The sequence below is a fragment of the Haliotis rubra genome, unplaced genomic scaffold (assembly GCF_003918875.1).
Source record: "Haliotis rubra isolate DU_JTF1 unplaced genomic scaffold, ASM391887v1 Scf20, whole genome shotgun sequence".
NCBI classification, from domain to species: domain Eukaryota; kingdom Metazoa; phylum Mollusca; class Gastropoda; order Lepetellida; family Haliotidae; genus Haliotis; species Haliotis rubra.
This window is the reverse complement of record NW_025766003.1, coordinates 2,449,164-2,461,565: the sequence shown is the minus strand read 5'-3', so window position 1 is coordinate 2,461,565 and position 12,402 is coordinate 2,449,164. Positions and strand designations below refer to the sequence as shown.

The following is a 12,402-nucleotide window of genomic DNA, read 5'->3' as shown; positions in this document are numbered from 1 at the left end:
AGCTGTCAAAACAAAGAACAGAAGTATTACGTTTTTGGGTTAAGTTGCACCGTATGGCACCTGCATTGCCTTCTGTTATTAGCAGCTGGTCACGGCGTTTAGCCAAATCATGGGATAACACAGTGTCATCTTTATTACAATCGCTGCAACTCCCAGTGCAAGACTTGCTACACATGTCTAGTAGTGAATTGACTTTGTCATTTCATCATATACAGTTAATTGTTAGATCATCAGGAGTGGCTTCGGGAATTGTGGAATGACCAGGGTAATCCCAACGGTAATAAAATACGCACATATAGACAGTTTAAGTACACTGTTACTCCAGAACCATACATAACAGCTATACTGCTCAGATGGCACCGTAGCGTTCTGGGTAAACTTCGCTGTGGTACACTTCCATTAGAAATAGAACGTGGTAGATTTTCTCGTCCTGCGACGCCACTTGCAGACAGGCTTTGTCGTCACTGCAGTAGTCAGGCTGTCGAAGACGAAGTCCATTTCTTAGTTAGCTGTCCTTATTATTCTGATCTTCGGTATGATTTGTTTAGAAAAACTAGTATCTTATAATTTTGCTCAGTTATCAAACACTGAACAAGCTACACTCCTCTTACAAACAGAAATTATTGTTAATCCACTGGCCGCTTTAGTTGTATGTATCGGCGTAAGGTATCATCCCTATAAATTTCTTTCTTTTTCCTTAGGTCTTTCATATGTGTGATACTCCTTAATGTTTTAATCTTATATTTTATACATTTTATGCACATATTGTCTAGTGTATCTCATTGGCCATCTGGCCTGGTGTCTGTATTTTTCTATGTCTTTTTACCGTTGCCATTTTTTGACATGTACATTCACGTGACACATAAATAAACTATTTTGTCTGTCTGTCTGTGACCGGGTGTAAAAACATTGGAGTCAACTTAAAGGGCCACTGATCCAGAGCGATTAATGTTTCTCGACAACAGTCTAATTACGAAACCTAGCTGCAAACTGGTCAGCCCCTGCTCCCTCGACCGTGACAGATACGGGGACTGGGCTACTGTCCACCTTGGCAGAATTTCTTCAACCTAATCAGTGGGACATTGGGAAGGGTGGAGCTCCATCAGCAGATGCCGTTATTTGAAAATATCCCCGGTAGTTCTTGCCTGATTGTAATAAAATATCCCAGCAGTGTAGGCTTTTTCAGATGTTTTGATGGTATAGTGACTGATCCAATTTGATCCTATTTCTGTGTTTTTTTACCTCAATATTTAATCATGTAAAAATATGATGTCTATTACGTATGCTATGATATCAAAAACACACATTTGATATATTTGAATCCATAAACTAAACAACCCCTCTTTGCCATTGCTAAAAACATCTGAAATTTTACTTAGGTACTTAGGTATATACAGTTTTTTAACTAAGTACACAGCAAATGCTTATATATATTTCTTATGTAACAATGAAGTTCCGTTCGTATCCTCAAAACAGTGTCGGCCCATAAGTTGTTTTTTTCAGGCAATCAAACTTGCATGCAATACAGCGAATACTACTCTCTTGCTGTAACCCTTGTTTGGTGGTCAAGCTACACATACATGTATGTTTTTAGTCATCATTCACTTGATGTTCAGTCAATGAATTTATAAAAAGGTATAATTAGTGATAACACCACTCAGATTACCCGACAAAGGTTCCCATTTGGCATTTCTTGTGTCTAGAGTAAATACTCATCATCATAAATTGAGGTCTGATGTGGCAAATGTATTACATCTTATGTAATACGCGCATGGAAGTGCAGTAAGAGGAATTATCAGCTGAGTTACGAAACAAACATCGATCAAAGGATTAACCGATAACACGCTGATTAATTAATTGCTTTTATCCTGGACAGCGGATTTGTCAAAAGGTAGTGTTTATGTATGTAGATTCACTCATCTATACTGAATACACCCTGTCGTAAAGTGCCTGTGTAAAAACAACGTCCTTCCTTCAAAGGATTAACCGCCAATACATTGATTGATTGCTCATTATTGGCTAACTAAGTTACTTTTTAAAAGAATGGCGGACATAATGCAATTAGTTACCAAGTGTGCTATCTTGGGTGACCAATGAGACTATACATCACTGTGAAAAACCTGAAACGATAGATCACTGTTTCGCATATTAGACTGTTAAAAGACACGACATGGAACAGAATACTTTGTCAGCTTGCAGATGAATGGCATCTCATTCCTTTATGTGGATATTGATTGATACATTCCCCGAACAAGGTAGTAGCCTGATATTGTTGCTATAACTTTATTCTGTTTTAATTTTAATACTTACATTTTGTTTTTATTTATTTGTTATGGCATTCAACAGAATCATTATTTTTTTGCCGTCAAGTGTAATGAGACAGACAACATACACTAAGTCGCACTCAGGGCGTGTTTGAAATATGATACACGTTGGCAATCTATAAAATTCAGTATATATACATCTCCTCCTCTTCATGTATCATTCCTAGCTTGACAAGGTACAAGAATCTGTATCCAAACGTCGCACTCACGAAATAAAGAAGTTGTTATTCATAAAGTTTAATTTTGTACATGAAAGACCCAGGTAGATTTCGGAAAAGTGACAGAAATATAATATGTTCACTGCAGTAGTCTGGCACACAACGCAATGTAATCATGTGAATTTATTTCACCAAATACATTTGGTGAGCAAACCTGGGCATTGTATGACCAGCTTCTGGCGAAGAGTGAGTGAGTGAGTTTAGTTTTACGCCGCACTAAGCAATATTCCAGCTATATGGCGGCGGTCTGTAAATAATCGAGTCTGGACCAGACAATCCAGGGATCAACAGCATGAACATCGATCTGCGCAATAGGGATACGATCACAAGTACAGTATAACAAGAAAAGAAAATATATATAGTGATACATTCGCACGCGAGCAATCGCAAACAGATGAATGTGTCCACAAACACTATCAAAATACACTGGCATCTGCCTCGACGCTGAATCTATTTGCAAATATGAATTTACATAATTCATCAGTGTTTGGTTTTCCTTCAACAACTACCCCAGTCTACAGTTAAACGTTAGCGCGGATTGGGGAAACATATGCATGGGATTGCACGTTACCCAGCAACAACTAAAACAAGTCACAAGTTAGCCTACCTTGACCTCATCCATCTACTACCACTGCAAAATCAGTCATAAAACCCGATGTAGTCATTCACAATGGCGCCCAAAGCGTCGGGTCAGATAATTATTAAGCTCAAACAGCCACCAACGCGTCCACAGGTCATCGGAGCATGGCCGTCAGGGTTCAACAACTTCAGAATGAGAAAGGAAACATTCCATGGGTGACCTCCCAAAAGTTAGACGTCCCAAAAGTTAGACGCGTTAAAACAACAAAGGTTATGGTTGATTGCACTCAGGTTCACTACCTTCGTTATTAATGGAATACTCCAGATACTAGTATACTAATCCAAACACAAAGAAAAGCTATTATGGACAATGACAATGACTTTATTTGACATGAAAAAAAACAATTTGATTGTACTTTTGTTAATATGTTGCTTTACAACCAACCTATGTTTAAAAACATAATTATTAAGTGAATAATGATGAACATAGTAAAAGGTTAAAAAATGAGTTAAAGTTAAAAGAACATATATACACATTTATAACAATTTTTTAATATGGTAAAACGTGGCATTATTGTATTATTGTTTTTGTTTCTAGATTGTTTGATATAATTTTGTATGAATAAGATATTTAGTGATTGTTTTAATTAATTTGGGGTTTGTTAGAATGTTGAGATCAGAAGAGTTAGCATTGTTGAGGTACTGTTTTAAAGCATTGGTAAATGGGGTTCTTTGTTTATTATATTTTGAGCAGTTAAAGATTGTGTGGGCTAATGTTTCAGGAATTTTGAAAGTGATACATTTGCCGTTTGGATGAAAGTTGGTTTTGTGTAGATAGTGTTGAATTTGGTAGAGTGGATAATGTTTTCCTATTATTTGCCAGTTATAATTGAATGTTAACCCTGTACTTATTTATATATTTTATATTGTTTATGCTAGAAAACAATGCTAGGAAGGAAGTAACTCCTTTAGGTTGATGGAAACTCAACAACATAAAACAAATGTATAATCATGTTTTGATCAAAGTGAACATTGTAAAAACACGCATGCAAAATCTATAATCTTGTTTTGATTAAAGTGAACGTTGTGAAAACAAGTATGCAAAATCTATAATCCTGTTATGATAAAATTGAACATTGTGAAAACACATTTGGAGAACCCAGACAACATTAATATTCTGATCAAAGTATTTCTGTACAAACGTGAAAAACATCTCGTTAGTGTATGGGGCAGGTTCATTATATGTGTGGGTAAGACTAGGTTGTAAACACAGTCACGCCTGATTGATTTGTCTGACTTTTGGGACGTCTAACTTTTGCGAGTAAACCGTTCCATGTGATATGTAATATGCTGAAAGATGATCTGTCCCCCTTGCCAAATTCAGTAGAGGAACCACTTGATGTCCACAAGAAAGTTGCGATTGCAATCTGTTGGATGGCATCATCGGCTGAATACAGGACAGTTGGAAATCTCTTTGGTGCAGGAAAATCAACGGTATGTGTTTGTATTCATCAAGTGTGAAGCAATCATGAAAAATCTTTTTGCCGTATATGTCAAATTCCCTGAAGGAGAATTGTTGAAAAATGTTATTCATGGCTCCGTGCAGGTTACAAAGACCACATTCATACGACCACATTTGCTTACATGAGTATACTTTACACATATGTAAATATACTTACGTGAGCAATATTGGTCGTATGAACGCATTTGCTTTTTATGCAAATGTTACACACATAAGTAAATTTACACCTAGCCAGCACTAGGTGCAAATTTGCTACATGGTATAAGTAAAAGTTTTTGGGGTGTCAGGTCAGGTTGGCTGTTGGCGTATGGTTTCAATAGGCATGTTTTCAAGGGATAAGCTGCAATAGCTTACATAACAACTGGCATGGAGGAATCGACAACCTTCTTGGTCCATGGTGGGAGAAGAGTTCCTGTGTCACCCTCGATAAATATCTCGGAATATGCGAACGTCACGTGAACGTCCTGGCCAACCAATGTTAATGTCTGTGAACATGTGTATTTGTGGTCACATACACCCTGCAGAATCAAGGAATAAGATCCTTTATATTTAAGTATTGACCATGTGAATGTTCAGGGCAGTTATAGGAATATAACTGCCGTCTCAACAATCAACATGCACTCATTGGCGGATCCAAGGGGAAAAGTCCTGCAACACCCTATGAACACAAGTGCCCGCAGCAAACACCACCAACAGCCGCAACAACAATATTAACACGGGTAGCCCATTTTCAGCACTGTCCAAAGATTTTCCTCGGATCTTAACCAATTCGGAAGTACAATTGAGTCTAGTCTCTGCACACAATTGTATCAAGGGTGGCAACCTTAAACTGACTGACTGAGTTTGGTTTTACGCCACTTTCAGCAATATTCCAGCAACATCACGGCGGGGGACACCAGAAATGGGCTTCACACATTGTACCCATGTGGGGATTCAAACCCGGGTCTTCGGCGTGACGAGCCAACGCTTTAACCATTAGGCTACCCCACCGCCCCAACAACCTTAAACACTGCGCACACATGTATGCTTTCATCAAAAGCGGCCGTCCCAACCCCAACCTACTCAAACACGAGCAATACCAACTCGAGGCCTTTTCACCAACATCCATCAGAATCAGAGAAGCAGGTTTGGTCACTCTTGGAGGCGAGCGGTGACGTATGGGTTTTTCGGTTCTCCACGGAGATAAGTAATCAACTGTCATGTACAGTCTATCCTACAAAGACGAGTCCTGTATGAATGTGCACATTTCTGGCTTTTGTGAGTTTTCAATTAAACTGCATGAATAAACATATGTTAGATGGCTTATTATGTAGCTCACCAGACAGAATGTGAAACAGTATTCTCTACATTCCCCAACATCTTAACATGACCGACGCCTTGGGGAATGTCATGCTGAACCCCGTGTTATTGAGATTAATCGCTTTGGGTGAGTTCCATGATCTTTTTGAGTGAGAAAGGTTCACGCGAGAGAAACGCATTACTTGATGTTAAATGCAATTTGACAGGTGACAGATTCAATGAGTGGGCGATGCACTACTGCTGTTCTTGCTTTTCACGTTTCAAGAGCATACCCGTCATTGACTTTGTGGCATCGCTGCCCCGCATTTAGACTCGTAACGTCAATGTCACGGACATATAACTAGACGGCTTTGCACTTTACCAAGGTGTGCTCGACAACTCGATGTAGGCTTTGGCTGGAATACGAGTTTATTTATATGAACTAACGTTAACTGTCAGAACGAGTTTTGTTTCTCTTTAACGTGCTGATCAGTAATGGATTAAGAAGCCATGAACTGGTTACTATCCCGATTTGAAAATGTTGTTGAAGCATTTGTGGAATTTCAGCTTGGAATGGTCAGCCTAAGTGTGTTCGCAAGGCACCCAAGCCTCGATCGTGCTTTCGGGCTGGGTTTCACTACTGTCGCGCGTGTAACGATGGTGGAGTTGTCTCCCTTAACAAATATGTCTGCTTCCACGAACCGGCGTGACTTTGACACTGTACATTCATAACAAGATGCACGAATCGGCATTTTGTAAAATGATAACAATTTCAATTGTGTCTGGAAAGTTTTATTTATTTATATAAGGGACAGTTCGCGAGTGAAAGTATTAAGTTACTCACCTCTATGCCTCCAGTCAGTTCGTCTTGCGGATCTAAGAGTAAGATAGCCGTGAAGAAGAACCTAGAAACGATACTTGCGGAGGATAAAATAGTACATTTCCAACCGAGGTCAGTAAACTAGCATAGCAGTCTCCTTCCAAAGTGTCAGATAATTTGTAAATTCAATTTTGATTGAACTTTTAGGCTAATATAGGTCGCTGACTGCTGAAAAATACCAAATACCAAATAATGTTTTCGATTTAGTGTATTTTAACTTTGCACCATGCAAATCTTTTCCATGTCACCAGTCACACGTAAAACCACACATGCTAGAGCAGCTAGGAAAAGGGTAAAGGCCAACTGTGAACAACACTCCAACATTGAAAGTATTGGAACATGGATATCTCATCTTTGCTTGTTAGAAATTTAAATTGCTTATTTCAGACAATAATCTTGGTTTGGCTTGTATTCAGCAGTTACTGGCATCTGTTCATCACAGGTCAATTTCAGTCAGGGTTATTGTTCTAAGGGGAATGTGCATCGGATGTTTCCAAGGTATATATTACGTAAGCATCACACAACCATCCAGAGACCACATACCAGAGACCATATAAATATCTATTATATGGTCTCTGCACATACCGATATATATAGTCTCTGAACCAGCTTATGAGAGCAGACACGTAAATGCAGAATCAAGATATTGGATAAAACTGGTCATCTGAATAAACTAGGCAATTTATGAGTACATAGAAGTGTAAACTGTACGAATAATGAATTCATGAGCATTGATGTTTATTTTGTCTTAACAGATGCTTAGTATGAAGGTAATCAACAGATGACTCCACTGTACCTGCAGCCACAGATAGTCAACCATGACACTAACAGATATCATTGCTTCACTGAAAGACAACCCTTACTTTGGAGCTGGGTTTGGTCTGTTTGGTCTAGGGGCAGCAGCAGCACTTTCAAGGAAGTCTCTTCAAGCCGGTATGATTATGTTTCGTAGACACTGTATGATCACGCTTGAGGTATCAAGTAGAGACAAGAGCTACTTCTGGCTATTGCAATGGATCTCCACCCATGGTACACGTACGCAGCATCTCAGTGTTCAAACAACCTTCAACCAAACAGAGACTGGCAAGGTCAGCACACAGTTTGACTTTGTACCAAGTCCAGGTAGCCATTTTTTTCGTTATGGCAATAATTGGATCAGAGTTGAAAGAAATCGAGAGAAGCAGATGTTAGATCTGCAGACAGGTGTTCCCTTTGAGACTGTCACTTTGACATCAGTGGGCAGAAACAGAGAAATGTTCTTCGATATCTTAGACCAGGCCAGAAAACTAGCCCTGCAGAAACAGGAAGGGAAGACAGTGATGTATACTGCCATGGGGGCGGAATGGAGGCCTTTCGGCTACCCACGGAGAAAGAGGCCAATGTCATCTGTTGTGCTGGATAGAGGGATATCAGAGAAGATATTGGATGACATTAGAGAGTTTACTGAAAAACCAGAGTGGTACATTGAAAGAGGCATTCCATATCGCCGTGGGTATCTGTTGTATGGCCCTCCAGGTTGTGGGAAGAGCAGCTATATTGTGGCTTTAGCAGGTGGGTAAAAGCCTCGGTCATTCAGTAACATCCTAACTTATCCACTTATCTATGTTCTCTTTTGCTACATACTGGTGCCAGTGTAACGATACATCAATACAATATTGAATCCCTCTGCAAGTACCCATGATACAATACATCGATTTACAACGTCAGTATCATGATACATCTGATGCCTGATGACATTACAAGTCACTTTGGTGTTAAAACTAGAATATGAGATTTAGATTGATATGCAAAATTGTTGAACACCCATTTCCCAGTTGGCAATGAACGGCATAACAGTCATCATGCCTCCTAGTGTATAGATTTCTGCACAACAATATCCCATCTTAGATCCTTGACATTTCAACACAAATTATTAAGGTTTGTGATTCACATGCCACAAGAACAAATATCAACTTCTTATAGAAAAGTACTGTACTAGGATACAAATTGCATTGAGTATGTAGTACTTGTAATATTGAGATGTGTATTGTATCATGACCTCAGTGTGTCATTACACCTCTTATCATTACCCTGGACCCAGTTTTACCACCATAGCTTCTTTTCAGAAGTGACATCATCAGCACCATCTCTCTCATCGTCAACTGGGTTGGTCTGTAGCCCTGTGGTTTAAGCATTTGCATGTCTTGCTGGAGACCCGGGTTCAATTCTGTACATGGTTACAATGCATGAGGCCCATTTCTGTGTCTGCCATGATACTGCTTGAATATTGCTAAAGGCAGCATAAAACATACACTCACTCAATTAACTAAGAAAGTGTAATCCTAAATTTAATATGTTCCACACTCATGTTGCAGGTGCACTGGATTACAGTATATGTGTGTTGAACCTGTCGGAGCGGGGATTGTCAGATGACCGCCTGAATCACCTTCTCACAGTTGCCCCGGAGCAGAGTATCATCCTCCTGGAAGATGTAGATGCAGCCTTCCTCAGTCGTGACCTGGCCAAGGAAAGTAGGTCACCTATGAATCATATGGAGAGTCTTTGAATGGCATATGACACATATAGGAGAAAATGTATTAATGGTCTTGTTGATGTTTTGAGAGACAAGGTTGGAATAGTGACCATTGAATATAGTGAATGTTTTCTTCACTGGTTCAGTTCAGGACATCAGGATAGCAGATTGCTTTGCACATCAGTTGAGGGTGGCAATGATGACTTATTTTATCTGGGTGTGGTGGCAGTTGTAATGGATATACTGGCCTGTGTGTGTAGGTTTCCAGTAAACAGATGTTCTCAGTCCTTTTACAGTATTATGGAGGGACATCTCCAGGAAGGGTTGGTGTTCCAGAGATGCCAATCATTACGCTTTTGGCGTAATTATTACGCTTTTGACCATTGAATTATGCCATTACACTTAATCTGCGAAATTTACGCTTTTCAACTTGTTTTACGAAAAATCAATAAAGTGGATAAAATTTCATAGGGGAAGTGTTTTATAACGCACAGGTGCTGGGGTGCAGAAATGGCCTTGCACCGATAGGAATTGCTTACTCTTAGCATTGCACTCATTCCAATTAACTCGCAAGGAATTAAAGTATTTTGAGTCACATTACCAACAATTTTCAATTTATGGAGCTTCATCATGATTCGTCACATGTGTTTCTGTCTGGAATCTTCCTTTTGTGAAAACGTGTACCATTTTGAAGCGACTACACTTTCTAGGTCCAAATTACACTTTTTGACCTCAAGTATTACACTTAGGCCCAAACAAGGGTTGGCATCTCTGGTGTTGATGTTGGTTAGTTTCTGTCTCCATGGTGAAGTGGAATATCTGGTGTTGGGCAATGAAGAGCTCTGTTGGGTTGTTCTTGTTGTCTTTTATGGTAAATGTGTCTCCCCTTTGCGGTACCAACAGAGGGGTTGGAATGGTGCTGTGGAGGGGGGCAGAACAACGTCGTGAAGTTTTCAGTGATTAGTGGAAATAAAGGGGATCCCATCGACAGTCCATGTATTTGCTTGTAGATCCTGTCACGGAAGGTGAAATATGACGTATCAAAACAGCTCGAGGTCAGGTTGATGATACTGTAAACTGAATTGTTCTTATTTTTATGTGGTATGAAGGATTGTAACTATCAGTGTTGTCTCCCTTAGATCCCGCGGCCTTCCAGGGTATGGGTCGGCTCACCTTTAGTGGTCTCCTGAATGCTCTGGATGGAGTGGCATCAGCCGAGGCTCGTATCATCTTCATGACAACCAACTACATTGACAGGTAACTTCTGTTATCAACCAATGGTGTATCTGCTCCAGATTATTTACAGATATTGCTGATGAGGATGCAAATCAACACTGGTTCCCTCTTTAAGATGTGTCCCTTCATGGTGTATAGATGTAGAATCTTTACTTACTATGCTCACTAATATTTGTAATTTTTCGGCCACTGCAGTAGTAAATAGCTTTTGAAGAAATATGCTTATGTCTTTTTAAAAACTGTCATGCTTATAGATGTGTCCATTTGTTTTGCATACAAAGTAGTTCATATTTATCGGGCCACGTCAGTAGTAAATAACGTTTGAACAAGATGCATCCTTTAAAAAAGGCTTAGTCTTGCAGACATGTCCATTTGTGTTGTATTCAATATATTTCGTATTTACTTCCCATGCCTACATAATAGTTTGACTGTCTGAGCCACTGCAGCATTAAATAACTAAAAACAAGCTTGTCTAATGAAGTACACCACTGTCTTTGTAGACTTGACCCAGCTCTGATCCGGCCTGGTCGTGTTGATCTAAAGGAGAGGATTGACTATGCCAGCGAGCACCAGCTCCGGCAGATGTTCAGCAGGTTCTACCCAGACCAACCAGAGTCTTCATCTCAGGAGTTTGCCCAGCGAGTGCTGGCTGACGGTCGACCAGTGAGTGTGGCTCAAATACAGGGCTACTTCATGATGCACAAGGCAGAACCAGATCAGGTTCTACGCCAGATTGAGGAACTATGGACTATATGATTGGCATGAATATTCAACAATAAACTCAGCCACACTGTAGTATTGGGTGAACCATATTGTGATCATGATTTATGCACACGAGAAAACTTCATGGAAACAAATCATTGATGAGTCCAGTAAGGTCTCTATGTTGATGATGATGATGATGATGATGATGAAACAAAAGTGACCTGGAGCTAGTGACAATGAAACATGTGTGTGTGATAGTCTGTGTGCATGTATAAATACAAAACGGTTTGAATATATACACCTGGAAAAAGGTTAAGCAGAATTCTTATGTACCTTAACTTGCTTATAAACTGCTCAAATAATCTTTAGGACACCCATTTGTTCTATGTTTCTATAGTTCATCTGCATACAGAGTGGCTATAGTAATAGTAGAGAATCAGGTTGTCATAACTGTAGTAGGAATCCTTAACCAATTTTGAGTAGTTTATCACATGGTGCAGGTACAAAGAGGAAGCTGTTGTAAGGGTAGTCAAATAACTATTACACAATATCATCACAATGTACTTCAGTGTCTCTATTTGAAAATGAGTTTGACAGTTTGTAAACAAAAACAAGGTGTTTCCTAAGAACAAATAGCAGATACATGGTGTTTTGAATTGTTAATTGTACATGGAAATATGCTCTTAAAATCTTTAAGAGGTATAATCAGTTCTTCATAGTATTTGTTATGTACTTGACATATACTACTCAACATTGATGGAGAAAATGAATGTTTCCATTTCATTTAAATATCCTTAATGTTTTAAGAGTTGATTTTGTGCGAAAGATAAAAATCCCTATCAGTAGTGGAGCAGTATATATAGCAGTATATAATAGGGACAGTGGGGTAGCCTAGTGGTTAAAGCGTTCGCTTGTCATGCCGAAGACCCGGGTTCGAGTCCGTACATGGGTACAATGTGTAAAGCCCATTTCATGTGTCCTCACCGTGATGTTGCTGGAATATTGCTAAAAGAAGAGTAAAACTAAACTCACTCACCCATTCACATATAGCAGTATATGATAGGGGTGTTTAAATATCTTCAGGTGTGTATGTGATTTACTGTTAATGTGTTGTTACTGAAGTAAACCAGAAACTGTGATTTCCTTCA

General features: G+C 39.3%; 1 protein-coding gene across 1 annotated transcript; it reads left to right on the top strand.

The window, feature by feature from the left end:
* Nucleotides 1-6,606: 6,606 nt before the first annotated feature.
* LOC124275597 (mitochondrial chaperone BCS1-like) lies at nt 6,607-12,402 on the top strand. Its single transcript, XM_046711191.1, has 5 exons — nt 6,607-6,873; nt 7,557-8,352; nt 9,156-9,311; nt 10,453-10,570; nt 11,050-12,402. Exons 2-5 carry the CDS (start codon nt 7,620-7,622, stop codon nt 11,303-11,305), a joined length of 1,263 nt encoding a protein of 420 aa, XP_046567147.1. The 5' UTR covers nt 6,607-6,873; nt 7,557-7,619; the 3' UTR covers nt 11,306-12,402.